The sequence below is a fragment of the Gastrolobium bilobum genome, unplaced genomic scaffold, assembly GCF_033153095.1.
Source record: "Gastrolobium bilobum isolate Gb01-03AN ecotype WA unplaced genomic scaffold, APGP_CSIRO_Gbil_v1 utg14936, whole genome shotgun sequence".
In the NCBI taxonomy this organism is placed as follows: domain Eukaryota; kingdom Viridiplantae; phylum Streptophyta; class Magnoliopsida; order Fabales; family Fabaceae; genus Gastrolobium; species Gastrolobium bilobum.
The window spans coordinates 71,596-88,600 of NW_026898693.1; the positions used below are offsets into that span (position 1 = coordinate 71,596).

General features: G+C 34.7%; 1 protein-coding gene across 1 annotated transcript; it reads right to left on the reverse strand.

Annotated features, from left to right (window-relative positions):
- Positions 1-13,141: 13,141 nt before the first annotated feature.
- LOC133318465 (transcription factor MYC2-like) lies at positions 13,142-16,653 on the reverse strand. Its single transcript, XM_061520472.1, has 4 exons — positions 15,980-16,653; positions 14,563-14,793; positions 13,489-14,061; positions 13,142-13,394 (listed from the first exon to the last, which is right to left on the reverse strand). The coding sequence occupies exons 1-3, from the start codon at positions 16,567-16,569 to the stop codon at positions 14,058-14,060; spliced, it is 825 nt and encodes a 274-aa protein (XP_061376456.1). The 5' UTR covers positions 16,570-16,653; the 3' UTR covers positions 13,142-13,394; positions 13,489-14,057.
- Positions 16,654-17,005: the final 352 nt, after the last annotated feature.

Sequence of the window (17,005 nt, forward strand, 5' to 3'; positions counted from 1 at the left end):
CCGAGATTCAAGAAATGGACATCTAGACACAACGATGTTTAACAAGGTTACAACGATGATGTTTGCCGAGTTAAAAAGATGATGCGCTTGGAGGCAACCTGCCAGTTGGATCCGAATAACTCAAGCTCATGCATCATCCTCTGGTATGTACACAGTATCTCGTTGGGTTCATGCTTAACCCGCCAAGATAAGGGACCGAGAGAAATCATTCCTGGTTCCATAAGAAAGTTATAAGCTCAGAACATATGTTAGGGCATATGCATAAGGAATGATGGTTGGGGGCAACTCGCCAATTGGATCACAACAACTCAAGCTCATTCCCAACTCGGGGCAAGGAATATGTACGACATCTTGCCGGGTCGCGTTCAACCCGTCGAGATAAGGGGCAATGAGACCCCCGGTTGAAAAAATCCTAAGATACAAGGAGCATATGCGCAAAGAATTCACAAAAACTCAAACGTTTTCAACAGAAAACCTGAACTAATGCACAAAGGAGTTCACCCCGGCAACCTGGACACCCAGGTAGCCTGGCTGAGGGGCAACTGTTATGGACCCGTATAAAAGGCCCATAGATTGACAGGCCCAACAAGGGGCAATCTAAGATTTAAATTAAACATAACTATGGCAAGGAATCCATCAAGGATGCTAATCCTAATACGACAACATGACATATGGGCTTGGACCCTTATCAGAGGTATCAAGGGTCCATATTCTACGACCCACAGGTAAATCCTATAAATAAGTGGTAAAACCAAAAGGTACATTATGCTCTCTCTTACTGTTATGTTGTCATTGTGCGCGCACACACACTCCCATTGGCAAAGCCGTTATTCATTCATTGTGCACAATGATTTGCTTGACTCAAGGGTATCTCCTTCATAGATACCTTGGAGAGGGCACTAGATCAAAGATCAACATACCAATCCATTGGGCTAGACATCTCTGTCTCCAAGACAGAACACATTCAAAAGTCAGAAACAAACTTAAAAAATATAGAATAATAAGATCAGTTACCCATCCATTTCAGGCATTTGGAGATCCATGAAACAAGCATCAAAATTATGTGGTGGTTTGAGCATCTTTAGAGCAGCCCTGCCACTCTCCACACAGGTAACTATTGCCCCATATTTCTGCAAACACCTTATGCAACTTTTCTGTTCATTGCATTAGCATCAACCACAAAATTTGTTTGTGTATCAATAAATTCCCAAGTTTGGATACTTTCTTCCTATTTATTTTCCTTTTTTCAGCTCTAAGGGAATCTCTGTAGTAGCGAATCTAATCTTAGTTCCAAGCATCCTTGTCTAAAAGAATCATAGTGCTCGCGTTTGAATGTGGCTTATAGTAGCATAAATAACCTTTCTATTTCAAATATTCCAACTGGATCAAATATTCCTGTCAATGAGGTGCTTGCGTTGGTTGCGGACGTTGTCGCCGACGGAGTGCAGGGCGGAGGTGGCGGCTCGGACCTTAGGGAAACAGAGGGAAGGGTGGTCGATATGGCTGTAGAGGGGGATGATGTTGTAGGGTTCAACGACGTCGTTTTGATGAGTTACTGAATATTTAATAAAAGAAAATTCAACACTCGACCACGTCGTTTTATCGACTCACCAGATAATATAACGTTACACGTGAGCAACATTACTAACGCCATTCGAGCTTGACTGATAAAAGGACTGACGTGAGTTTAATTTGGATTTACTAAGGATCATGAATTGACATTTTTTATCACGGATTAAAATGGGTTTTATATTTTTTGTTAAGGACCAAAAAAAGGTATTTACTCTCAAACAAAATAAGTGTAAAATTAACAAGTTAATTTAAGGGAAAAGTTCAAAATCACTTGGGTGGTATTACTTTGAATTAGTTACACCTATGTGATTTCTTTTAAACAGTTAATCGCTTGTAGTTTTTTTCGTCTGCACCCCTCTTTAATACCGTTAGAAAATTAACTAAGTATATCTATTCTACCATTCTTAGAAAAAGAAAATAAAGTGATACAAAAAAAGAAAAATAAAACTAAATATTATGAAAAATTAGAATACTTAATAAAAGACAAAAAAAATAGTAAAAAAAATTAAATGTGTGGTAACAAAAGATAAAGAAATCACAGTTATGATTTTCATTATATTTGTTTTTTTTCTATTTTTTTGTCATTGGTCTATTTATTATTTTTATTTAGATATGTTTGATCTTTTCTATATCTCTATTTTATTCTCTCTTTTCTTTTTAATTTTTTTTACGAAAATCTTTAGTAGATGAGGTGGCAAAAGACTAAAAAAATCGAGAAAAAAATTACAATAAAATAGACAAAAAATGAAAAAATAAATAAATAGAAAAATACCAAACATATCTAAATAAAATAGACCAAGGACAAAAAAAGAAAAAAGAAAACTAAATATGTTGGAAACTCATAAATGTGATTCTTTTTATTCTATCTCTTTTTTATCTTAATTTTTTCTTCTAGTTTTTTGTCTTCGATATTTTTTTTCTTCATTTGGACTGTTTATTTTTTATTTTAATTTTAGTTTTTTTTGTCACTGTTGTGATTTTTAATACATTTGGTCTTAGTTTTTCTTCTATTTTTTTGGATAAAGCACACGTATCCTCCTAGGGAGACAATTCTTTTCGGGGTGGATCCAGGATTAAAGCTTTAAACCACTTATAAATATGATATTGGGAAGGATCAAACACTTGCTCTCACCATCACCTACTTAGTTCCAATGTGCTAAATGAACTACTATCATTTGGTTTCTTCTATTTCTTTGTTTTTCTTCTGTTTTTTTTTTATACATTTATTTTCTTTCTTTTTTTATTGACACATCTAATTTTTTTTACTATTTTTTCTTTTAGTTTTTATTAAGTCTTCTAAATTTTCATAACATTTGTTTTTTTTATCACTTTAGGGGGGTGTATTGGATAGAGATTTCAAAGGATTTTAATGGATTATCTTTAGATAAAAAAATCCATTTGTATTCAATTAGGATTTTAAAGGATTGAAAAAAAGTCTTGTGGTATTCGATAAGAATTTTAAAAGATTATTTTAGAGTCCGTCCAAATCCGTTGGTATTCAATCAAGATTTTAAACAAAGGAAAAACAATCTTGTTTTATTCAAAAATCTTACGATTTTAATGGATTTTCTATTGATGTCGATTTCGTGAGACTTTTTAGTGAGAAATATAAATAGGACGTCTCTCTCACAATCTCACCCTGACCCCTAAGATTTCTTGAGATTTCTCTATTGGAGTGTCTTCTTCTTCCTTTGGTGGGTTGACCCGCTCGAACCGAGTTTTGCCATAGGAGCTTCGTCAGAGCTCAGAAACAAAAGATTTTTGAGCGATTTTCATCACAAAACAACCTAGAAACAACAACAGCATATTTTGGAGAAATATTTTAGAATTTTTGAAAGTTTAAAAATGATTTTTCAAGCTATTGGTCATGATTTTTCTTGGTACGAAATTTTGTGATTTTTGTATTAAAAACAACATAAAACAATGGAAAAACAATAGAGGAACAAATTCCCCCCAAACCAATTTTCATTTTACATCAATGAAATAAGATCGATTTAAATAAAAATTGAAACTATCATAATATGAACCCTATGTTTCATAATAATACATTCATAAACGAAATTCATTCACTATAAGAAACGATTTCAAACAATTTGTGTCAATAGATCACTAAAAACTTGTTTTTCAAAACCTCCAAAATAATTTAATATTTCAATGTATCGATTTAAAATAATTTGAGAAATTTTCTAAACTTTCATGTAATAAAACCCAGAAATTCAGATTCCAAATTTTTTTGGAATACTCAATGAAAATATGCATATGATATATGGTTAGAAAACTCTCATTACGTAGAACAAAAACCTAAAGGTTTACAAGATCAATTGCAAAAAATTTCAAACAAAAATTTATCATGAATTTTACTAATTGAGAAAATTATATTACGTTTTACTTTTTTTTATTAATATCATTGCATTTCTTTGTTAACTCTTTTTATTAACTCTTGTAATATTGAATATTTGTTAAAAATTCATATGGTTTTCTAAAATCTTATAAATCTATATTGTCCTTTCAAATCTTATAAATTCTATTAAAATCCTTTTAATCCAATCTTATGAAATATTGATTGTAAAAAGAGTCTTTTAAAAAAGTTTTTAAAGTCTCTCCAATTCTGAATAGTTTTTTAAAATATATAAGATTTTTTATCTTAAAAAAATCTTTTAAAATCCTAATCCAATCACTTCCCTTGATTTTTTTTTCTAAGAAGGGTAGAAAATGTATATTTAGTTAATTTTCCAACAATGTTAAAGAGAGGTACGAATGGAGAAAACCATAGAGGATTAAATGATTAAACAAAACACAAAGGTGTAAGTGATTCAAAGCAATACAACATATTTCTTTTGAAATTTTCCCTTAATTTAATTACTAACAGTGATAAAAGGTGAATTTGGATTAAAAAAAATTACAAAAAGAAATTGATAAAAAAATATAAAAATATAAGTGATAAAAAAAATAAATCATATTGGGTTTATGAACTTTTCCGTGGAGTGCAAGTTGAATTTTAAGTTTCATGCACTGTGTGAACCATCAAGGAAATGGGAACCACATTCATGTCGGTAAAGAATATAGATTTTTAGTACTTCACATATTACACCCACTTAAATCGAAACACATTGAGTGTTATCTGTAAAAAAGTTTAAAGAAAATAAATAGATTCACATAATTGCATTTGCACCCATATTTTATTGGTAATTTTTTATTTTTAATGTGACGTGAATTCATAGATTTCTAATTTAAATAGGTATATTATATATGAGAAATCATTTTCTCATGTCGTTGGAGATTGTTTTCTCATGTTGTGAGGCATCGAAATTCGTGCTATCTTCTTTTTATTTTTTTATTTTTTTAACAAGTGGTGGGACCTATTACTTGTTGTGTCTATAGCATGAGAGATGTTATGTGGAATGAGAAAAGAGAAACCCATATTACAAGGGTATACTTATTTTATCTTTGATGAGTCAATGATTACTGCACTGGTACTGAAGATTCCTTTGATTATGATGAGCAGAGACAAGTCAAGCGGACCTGTGTTTGAAAAAATATCGGCTGTCTAGAAGAGTGAGTCTTCGCCTTTACTAAGTATGAAAAATTGTCATGCTAGTAATTTTTGGGATCATTGACCTCTACCGTTGACCCTTGTCATTGAATCAGGATTCAGACCTGTTCAGAAAGCCAAGGTAATTGCCCACTTATTTTTATCTTTGATGAGTCTATGATTAGTTGATTACTGGCAGTGAAGATTCCTTCCTTTGATTATGATGAGCAGGGTCAAGTCAAGGACCAGTGTTTTGGATTTTAGCTTGTTGATTCTTTCTGTTAATTTTGTAACAATTCTTTTTAAGAGTGGAATAGTCAGCTTTACTACCCGCGATTTATGTCATCATAGCTTCCCATTGAAAACTTGACATGTTTTTGATCTGTCACGAAATTTGAGTGTCAAAAGAGTAGGAGTTTTGTTTTGATCTGTAACAATAATGGTTTGTTTTCACCTTAACAATGAGCAGAGTTAAGCGACGAGATATTAATAAGAGGAGTGCCAATTGGCAAGAGATTCATAAAAACCAAGACCATTATTCAATTCTCAATTCCTTGTCAAAAGTGAATAGGGTATAAAAAAATACCAGCAACCAAAAACAAATCCAAAAATATTTAACCGAATTTGCAGAAAACTAAGTATGCATCTGCCTCTTAAGCACCGATGGAGGTACCAGCACTTAGGTAGACTCATCCTATTCCGCATCATCATTCTCCACCAGAATTCTCCTGCACTTCATAGCACATGAAAGGGATTCATGCAGCTCGTACCAACTTCATGCAGCTCGTACCTGTGTCGTGTCTATTATTTATTTATTGTTTCATGTTGGTCCATACCAGAACAGTTTTGTTGAGCGGTATTTTTGTGTGATATTTTTACTTATGCCCACATAGTATGAAATATTAATGATTTATTGGATTAAATTGATGAAAGCAAACAAGGTTCTTGTTAAATAACAAGAGAAGAGATGAAAATTGAAATAAAACTGTGTGTATTGAACTAATATAAGATGTACAATATATAAACACACTAATGGGCTTAGTCCAGACTTAATACAAATCCTAAAGAAATAAGGAAATAAATATTACTGATATACAAAAGATATATTCTTTCTAACACTCCCCTTCAAGCTGGAGCGTATAGATCATATGCACCAAACTGGTTACATATAAATTCTATTCGAGGACCCCTCAAAGACTTTGTAAATATATATGCTAATTGATCATTAGAGGGTACAAAACTAGTTGTAATTTTATTAGCAAGAACCTTTTCTCGAACAAAGTGACAATCTATTTTTATATGCTTGGTTCTTTCATGAAACACTGGATTTGACGAAATGTGCAGAGCAGCTTGGTTATCACAAATGAGAGTTGCATCTCCAGTGTCTCCAAACTTAAGCTCTCTGAGAAGTTGTTTAAGCCATATGAGCTCACAAGTAGTAGTCGCCATGGAGCGGTATTCTGCTTCAGCACTTGATCTGGCAACTATATTTTGTTTCTTACTTTTCCAGGAAATCAAGTTGCCTCCAACCAAGACACAATACCCAGAAGTAGATCTCCTATCAGCTGGACAACCAGCCCAATCAGCATCACAGTACCTAACAACTTTATCATGACCTTTATCTTCATATTCAAGGCCTTTTCCTGGAGATGCCTTGATATACTTAAGAATACGAATGACAGCATTCCAATGTTCTTGACATGGAGAATTAAGAAATATACTTACCACACTAACTGCAAATGAAATATCAGGCTGAGTGACTGTGAGATAGCTCAATTTTTCAACCAATCTTCTATACTGCACGGGATCTGAAAAGGGCTCCCTCTGATTTGGTAGAAGCTTGATACTTGAATCCATAAGAGTATCAACAGACTTAGAATTAACAAAACAGTTTCTTCAAGAATATCTAGAGCATATTTCCTCTGAGATATTACAACTCCACCTTTAGATTGGATCACCTCGATTCCAAAAAAATATCGAAGTTTCCCAAGATCCTTAGTCTGAAAATGGTGACATAAAGGTTGTTTCAACTGAGTGATCTCATTACTAGCACTACCTGTGATGACAATATCATCCACATATACCACTAGGTAAATAGATCCAGAAGCTGAATGACGATAAAAGAGAGAATGATTAGCTTCACCAGAGTCATGCCAAATTGTTGAACAACACTGCTAAATTTACCAAACCAAGCTCTTGGGGATTGCTTTAGACCATATACAGACTTGCAAAGACAACAAACAAGACCTGACTCCCCTTGAGCAACAAATCCAGGAGGTTGCTCCATATAAATTTCCTCCTCAAGATCACCATGAAGAAAAGCATTCTTAATATCAAGTTGATAGATAGGCCAATGGCAAATAGCAGCCATGGCAATAAAGAGGCAAACAATAGACATTTTCGCCACAGGAGAAAAAGTATCAACAAAGTTCAATCCAAAACTTTAGTGAAATCCATTGCCACCAAGCGAGCTTTAAGACGATCCACTTGACCATCAAGTCCAACCTTAACAGCATAAATCCATCTGCAACCAACCACAGATTTTTCATATGGAAGAGGAACCAGATCACATGTACCATTATGATGAAGGGCACTCATTTCATCAATCATAGCTAGTCTCCATCCCAAATATGAAAGTGTGTCACCTGTAGTCTTAGGAATAGACACAGAGGACAAAGAGGAAAGACATGCATAATATGATGGAAAAAGACGATAGTAACTAATATTAACTGTATACCTGGCTGGGGGCGAGTATCACGAGTACCCTTACGAAGAGCAATCCGAAGGTGGGACCGAAGCTGAGGGAGGAAATACATTCGAATGTGAGACCACATAAACATCTGATGAACTATGTTGGATCTCATCAGGAGAAGAGGTGATAGAAGGAGAGTCAGAAATATGGACTGGCAAAGGCGAAAGGTATTCAAAAGAGTCAACTGGGAGAGATGACTGAAAAGAATCAATGTCCACAGGAGTAGTAGAGGATCCAAAAAGGGAACTAATTCAAAAAAAGGGAAATCTGTCGAGATAAAGTATCGACGTAAAGTTGAAGAGTAGCAACGGCAACCCATTTGAGACCGAGGATAACCCAGAAAAACACATTTATGAGACTTGGGAGCTAATTTATCCAAACCTGGACCAAGGTGATGAACAAAACACGTAGAACCAAACACATGTGGAGTCAAAGGATATAAAACTTGATGGGAAAATAAAATAGAGTGAGGTACCTGATGATTAAGAACAAATGATAGCATGCGATTAATGAGATAACATGCAATAAGTATAACATCACCCCAGAATGTGTATGGAACATTGCCATCAATTAACAAAGCAGGAGTGGTTTCAACAAGATGACAGTTCTTGCGCTCGGCTACACTATTTTGTTGTGGTGTATGAAGGCAAGATGTTTGATGAAGAATGCCATAAGATGAAAAGAATTGTTGAAAGTGATGAGATAAATACTCACATGCATTATCACTACGAAAAGTACGAATAAGAATACCAAATTAAGTTTTTATTTCATTGTAGAATAACTAAAAAATAGAAAATAACTCAGACCGATTTTTCTTTAAAAATAACCAAGTACATCTGGAATAATCATCAATAAAAGTAACAAAATACTTAAATCCTAAAGTAGAAGAATGACGACTCGGTCCCCAAATATCAGAGTGGACCACAGAAAAAGGAGAGACAACTTGACGACTCGGAAACGTACTACGAGTATGTTTCCCAAACTGACAGGACTCACAATTTAAATTAGAAAGAGATGATAAATGTAGAACCATCTTCTGAAGCTTTACAAGACTAGGATGACCCAGACGAGCATGTATAGTAAGAGGAGAATCCATAGTGGAGCAGGCTGAAGAAGAAGGAAATAGTTGATAGAGGCCCTGAGACTCACATCCTTTAGTAATCTCCTTCTCCGAACTCCGATCCTGAAAGATGACAGAGGTTTTAGTAAAAGAAACAACACAGTCAATGAATTTTATTAAACGACTAACAGAAAGTAAGTTAAAAGGAGAATCTGGAACATAGAGAACATGATCCAAAGATAAATGAGGTAAAAGAAGAACCGTGCCAATCCCACGTGATTGGACCAGAGACCCATTAGCCATAGTAATAGTGGGAAAAGAACCAGTGGTACAAATGGAAGTGAATAGGGACTTATTACCAGAAATGTGATCAGAAGCCCCGGAATCAAGAGTCCAAGGGCCTAAAGAGTGTAACTGAGAGATTCCAGCAAAAGAATTACCAGTGGGAGAAATGGATGCAGTAGGACCTGATGTTTGCTTCTCAGACCACTAAGTCACAAATTCATTAAGAAAAGCAGTTGAAGGTTGTGTAGTGGAAGGTAACCCTGGAGCAGAGATACTAGAGGAAACCTGAGCAACATGAGTATTCCAAGGAGGTTAAGGTGGCCTTCCATGAAGCTTCCAACAACAGTCAACAATATAATTGGTCTGATGACAATGAGTGCACAATAGCTTTCCCTTAGAGAATTTACATCCACGACCATAACCTTGAGCGGCAAGAGCAGAAGAGTCAACAATATCTACTAGAGGTATATGCGTCAGAGGAGGTGCTGGTAACGTAGAGGGCTTAGGTGAAATCCTAAGCAAGGTAGACATCACAGAATCCAGCGTAGGGACTGTAGAAGATCCCAAAATTTGATCCCGATTGGAAGACAAATGGTCAGGTAAACCATATAAAATGAACAACATAAAAAGTGTATTACGTTGTTCCTGTTCCTTAGTAACATCACCAGTGAGGGGCAGAAGTTCGTTAAGATCATGAAGCAAACTCTGAGCTTTCCCCAAATATTCAGTCATAGGACAATTGAAGTCCCGAGGAGCAAAGGTAGTCATCAATTTCTGACATACACCATAGATTCGTTGTGTATCATTGGTGTACAATGTCTTTGCCTGACTCCAAATAGCTTCACAGGTATTGGCAGGTCGAAAAATCTGCTTAATTGACAGATGAAGAGTAGCTTTAATGAGACTACACAACTGAGCATCAATCATCTTCCATCGTATGCGCTCATTAGCCGCCACAGACTCAGCCTTAGTAGTGAGATGGGATGTATAATCCTGCCCATCCAACCAAAGTCGCAGATCGGACGACCAAGTATCATAGTTGGACCCATCCAATTTATTCACACTCAGCGAAGCAAGAATATAATTTGAAAAAATAGTAGACTCTGACTTTTGGCCAGCCGGAGACCCAGAAACAGAAGAGAAAGGGGAATCCATAATCAAGATTAAGAAAATAATCAGAAAGACAGACAACTAACCGGTAGAAGAGGGATCTGTGCGTCAACGCAAAATGAGGTCCAAACACAAAAACAAGGCCAGATCTAGAACCGTCGCAGTGAGACGAGAAGATCGCAACCAGCCACGGCCGGAGAGGAGGCTCCATGCGCTGCCACGCGCCACCTATTTGGAGAGAGTGCCGTAGCTTTCGCACACGCGTGAGGGCGCGTGTGACGTTGTTTGGAGGTGCGACCGGTGCCGTTGTGACCGCGCTGCCGAGACGAGCACGCAGGTATGTGGGTCGCCGAAAAAATCTATCAGACGGTGGTGGTTGACGGAGCAGAGGCTTGAATGCGGAAAGAAACGTCCGGAAACTGACCACGAGACAGTTCCGGAAAAAAAATACATTTAAAAGACGATGAACAGTGGGTTCACCAGAAAAAAAAATTCAAGGTTCCTTCGGCTCTTGATACCATGTTAAATAACAAGAGAAGAGAGAAACATTGAAATAAAACTGTGTGTATTGAACTGATATACGATGTACAATATATAGACACACTAATGGACTTAGCCCAGACCTGATACAAATCCTAAAGAAATAAGAAAATAAATATTACAGATATACAAAAGATATATTCTTTCTGACAGTTCAATTGGGTGCCTCCTTACCAATGTTTTTTTTTAAAGAAAAATGTGTGCCTTTATTATACGTTGTCCATGTAGTATCAATGATTTGTGAACTTAATTCAAAGAAAGGAAGGTGCCATTGGGTGCCTCTTTGCAAAGTTCCGTGTTATTGAATTCGTGAAAGCATTAGTTTAAGGGGAAATTACTTCTGCTGTGAATGCATAAGTGATTTTCTACTGCCACACACTCATTGATATTTTTTCTTTATTTTTATCTTTATTTTATTTTTTAAAATGGTGGGACCCACCAAATTTTTGGGTCAGCCGCAAACTCCAAAATTTTGCAGTAACAGAAGAGTTGCAAAGCCCTTAGTTTATTTACTTTTATTTTTTAATCTACTAATATATAATCAACTTAACCTTAGATTTTATGATCTAACTTAGGTCGTAGATTGGTCTTTCCCTCGCTTCAAACATACATATTATCCGTAGATGGCTTTTAATTATTTTTAGTTTCTTTTTCTTAAAGAGAAGTTTAGCCAAATATTTTATAAAAATTCATATTATAAAAAAAATAATTTTATGATTCATACAAAAAAAACAGAAGCTCTTAGAGGAATTTTTTTTTAATATTTACACCATTTTTTAAAGTTATAATTTACTACATTACATAATTTATTTTTAACTTGGAACTTTAAAATAATTTTAAAACTAGAAAATTTGTGTAATTATCAAATAAGTTTTAACTTAATAAATTCTTATGTTTAACTTCAACTTAAAAATAAATTTACACTTAAAAAGCAAGCTCTAAAATAGTGACTATTGTTTTGTCATACTTAGTGAACTCTATGAAGAGTAAATACCTATCTGAACTCCCTCCAACAAGGTTTGTATGATTTTATGTCTACTCATTTGATTAAAGTAACACATAACTTAATTCCAAAGAGTTGTTAGAGAAAATGGTGTTGTTGGGTGAATCACCCCAGTATAAAATGCTCGGACAAAAAAAAAATCTAGAAATTAATTTGTAAGAAATTATGTTAGTTCATGGATGTATAGCTTTGTTAGCCTATCCAAAATGTATGCTGATCTTATTACAAAATGTTCAGACTTGACAAGCCTGTCCATAATTACCTAAATGACATCAAGACCAGATTGGTTCTAATTTGAAAATTTAGAACTAATTTTTTACCTGCAGTTTTATAGAGAAAAAAAAGTTTTCCATGATCTAGCCTTGTGGGCTAATATTTTTTCTTTTCTTCTAATTTAGTAAATAAGACGTAGCTCATGAGGCCTTAATGCCTTATAGGCTTTTGTCTTGGTAAACTTTTTAATCTTGATGGTAATATTTGGCAAAAAAATTTATTTATTGCTTTTTAATAAAATATTTACGTATTTATTACACTCTTCAAAAAATGTACATATTTATTACACAATGTGACGTCCCTTTTGGGCGTCACATGAGACGCCCCTTTCAGGCGTTACACCCTAAGGGGAGACGCCTCAATGGGGCGTCACACTTGAGCCCTATAAATACCCTCATTTTTATCATTTCACTTTTCACTCTTACTCTTACCTCTCTCTAACCTCTCTCTAACCACGGATTGTGCTCTCAATCGAACGCAGAAATTTTTGTAGTGAAGCTCTGCACACTTAGGTAAGTTCGTAATACTTGCTATGTATACATTTAAATTACAGTGCTACCTTGCGAACATGTTAGGATTTATCGTATATTAGAGACTTAGAACATAAGGATAGTCACTTAGAAATTTTGTACCATGCTATGAATGTTGAATTGATTTAGTAATTTTTTTGTTACGTAGTTATTATTATTATTATTTATTTATGCATTGGGGTTTAGCGTATTAATTAGTGATTTAAAAAGTAGTGATAGTAACTTCGTAAATTTTGTATGATGTTATGAATGCGGGAGTGTATTGATAAATTTCTAGTCACTTAGGTGTTATTATTAGTACATATTTATGAAATTATGAGTGACTTAGGGTTTAAGGTTTATGTCAGTATGATTTAATTTGTGTCTGACGTTTTATTATTATTTAATTACAAATAAATTATTGTACTACGTATTAATATTATTTCATTAATTACGATTGTAGTAAAAACGTAGGGTCTATGCTTAATATTTTTGATAATAAATTAGAGCATTGCTCGCAATTACAATTGCTTCTTGATGTTCCCTAATGAGGTTGTGCTTAAGTTCCATTTGGACATCTTTTTTTGTTGCAAATTCTTGGTTCACAAATAACTTGTCACCCAGTAGCCACGGACCTTTTATTGAACCCGATCCTGAAACCGTACCATCAGTGCATGATTCTTATTCGCTCCGATAACTCCAATCAATGTACGAATAATGCGAAATTACTTCCCAAAAAGGAATAACAGCTTCGTCACCTGCATATGATAATTACAACTTTTTAATACAAACTTCCTAAATCAGGTATTAAATCAGGTATCAATTTAGGTATATACAAATTATATCAATTACCTTCATAATGATTTCCTAATGGGGCAGAGGCAACGTCATGTAATTGCGGCATTTGCGCGACCACTGGTTCATGGTAGACTGGGATTTGAGACGCACCCATCTCACCACCTTCATCTCCTTCTGAAGCACTAGCATCCTCCGCCAGAAGACGTTCTTCCATTGCGATATTTTCATCATCATCGTCGTCTTCTTCGTCATGCATTTCCCAAGTCGAATCATTTTCATCTCCCTCAGAAAGGTTACCAACTGGAGACGCATGAGTGGCAGACGTTAATTGAAGACGGGGAGAATTTAAATCAACTGACCTCACCAGTAATGGAACATTATCCGCTGTGGCGATGTCGACATACAACTCCAAAAAATCTTTCCTTTACTGGTTGAAAAATTCTTCCATTGTCATCTCCACGTCTTTATCGTCAACCACTTGTAAACTAATGTATTTATCACATTGCCATAACATTGTCGTGATCTGAGTGATACATTGGTTGCCTTGAAGACTTAACTTCTGCCGAATTCTCTTATGCAGTTTGCCAATGGTTGCGTTGCGTTGGATACGTGTCGGCCTTTTTTCACCTTCAAACATGACACCCATTGTAATATAACACAACACGAACAAAATTAGGATGTGAACTCATTCTTAAATAGAATAAGAAATAAAATGAAAATACTAAATTAAAGAGTGGAAGGGGAATATATAGGGAAGAGGTATGAAGAGTGAGAGAAGAGGTGTGAAGAGTGAAAAGAGTGCAAGGAGAATATATAGGGCCGCACATGTGACGCCCCAATTAGGCGTCACCCTCATTGGTGTGACGTCTAATTGGGGCGTCACATTGTATAGTATATCTTCATTATTTCAAAAACTATTACAAATAAAGCAATAAATAAATTTTTTTGCCGATAATATTTACAAGATAAAATGTGAATGAGATTTTCTTTTTCTAACTCATACAACATTATGAAGATCACACTTAAATACTCCACAGTCCAAATATTTAACTAGTCTTATGCTTGATCTCATTGATAAGTTCAGTTATCGTGTGCATAGAACTCAAATACAGAATTCCACAAACTTACATATTATGAACTGAATAAGAAATTCTGGACGAGCCAGAATAATCGTATGAACATGAATATGACGTTTTATCAGTGCTTTTGTCAGAACTGTATGTCAATAATGGCCATGACCATTTTAAATCACTTATCTTCTCTTTGCCTCGTAGTGGTTTATACGAGCTGTCGTGCCCACAATTCTCTATCTCATTATTTGTTCTTTCAAGCCAGCTTTCAACACTTTTAGACTGCACGCTGTTTGAGCCAACTTGTTAATTTAATATAAAAATAAATAAATAAATAAAGTCAACTTGTTAATTCAATATCAAGACATCAAACAAAATAATTTATAATAATAATTCCAATTGGAAGGGTGGGTTTGTAGGGTGACAGCAGCGTGAGAGCGGATCTAAAACATGCCATTTTGTTTATGAATCCTGCATTTCAACCATTAAAATGCCAAAATATGCATTTTGATTCTTGTCCCTAAATTTGCAGTACTCTTAATATGTTCTACCTACTTAAATAACAAGCACGTGATTTTTAAGCTAAACTCTAAACCTTACCTAAATTTTGGTTTTTTATTTTTTTAAATTAAAAATTACTTTTACGTTAAAGTTATAAATAAAAATTTTAAAAATAAAGTTACAAATTATTTGGTAATTATACAAAAAATTTAGAAAGTTATTTATTTAAAAAAAAGTACACATTCAAAAAATTGATACAACTTAAAAAAACATTCTCTTCAAGATTTTTTTGACTTTTTTCTTTGTTATAATTTTTTATTATTATAATTTTTTTTTTGTAAAAAACATGTTTGGAAAGAAGAAAGTAAGAAATAAAAAATACAAACATGGACTCACTTAGGTGGATAGGGAAATTTTTTTGAGATTCCGGATAAAGTAATAATGATGATCCTATTTAACCACTTTGAGATAAAGTTTCTGAAAATTTTCCTGAATTTTTTGGAATTTATTTTGTATACAATTTTTTTACAAAATATCATTGAAAACTCTTGTGTTGAAAAAACTTTACATTTTTTTGCAAAAATTTGGATAATATTTTAACTTATCAAATAATTCTTCAGTAACATTTTCGAAAAAATAACTTTTCCACCACATTGTTAAAAATTATGATTCCCAACATAAAAAATTTATCCTATATCAAGAATATTATTGAAATACCATTGATTTTATTCAGGATGATTATGTAAATATTTAATTCCAAATTGAGAAAATTCGAAACAATTAAAATGTTTTTTTTGGAGATTGAATAGTAAATTTTCAGTACTTAAAAATAATTTTTATATTTGAGTTAGTTGTAAGACAAGAATAAGCCAAAAATAATTAAGAGAGAGAAGAATATAAAGAGCGAACGAAACATTGGAAATAAAAATGGAGAAAAAGGAGCGAGAGAGAAGAGAAGGGGGGGTGATGTTTACCGGATTTGTTCCCGAAGACGATGTAGGGGAAGGTGGCCAAGTAACCGAGTCCGAACGAGGAAATCGAACAGCGTGTTCAGCCGTGCTGTGTTGCAGAGTATGAGCTCGGTGGAGCCCAGCTCCAGAACCCCATTCTCGGAGGGTATGGCAACCAAGGTTCGAATCCCAAAGTGGTGGGCCCTCTTGGTCCTCTGCCACGTGGAAGCCAATAACTGATCTGCGCCTGTTAACCAAACGGGACTCGAATTGAAGAAAGCGTGTCCGGGCAAGTCCTCTGTGTCGGCGAAGGATTGACTCATCGATATCTTAAAGAACCATTCCTCGTCGCTGACCGTGACCGTGACAGACGACCCGAAAATGCGAAGCTGCTTAGACGACGACGCTTTGGGGTTGTAGTGGCCATCGTGGAAATTCAAGAGGGGGCGGTTAGAGGAGGAGGAGCGCCAGAGGATAGCGTAGGTCCAGGTCTGTGTGTCTGTGGTGTCCTCAATCAGCGCCTTAAGGTGGGACCCATGCATCAGCTGAAGACTCAGGGTCAGGGAGAGAGTGTTGTCTTCTCTCATTTTTTGCGGCAACCCATACTCTCTCATTCCATTTGTTAGGGTTTAATTTATGGGGATATCACTTCGGGGAAAAAAATTTCCTTCTAATTCTTCGAGATAGCGCTGTTTTTTTTTTAAAAAAAAAAATAAATTGAATGGGCCCGCCAGGACATTGTGTCTACCACCGAAGATGTCACCCATAATTTATATATAATTTGGAGTGCAATTTTTAAAGTTGAATTTTAAGTTCCATGCACTATGTGAACCTTCCAGCAAATGGGAACCACATTCATGTCGGTGAAGAATATAGATTTCTAGTACTTTACATATTACACCCACTTAAATCAAAACACATTGAGTCTCATTTCTTGGGATAATTTGAGCCTTCCTTAAGGACTTTGGTGGGTTACGAATGAAGCACAATGAAGCCTTTCTTCATTAGTTCATTTGGAATCTGATTGAGTCTCATTACGGAGATAAAATG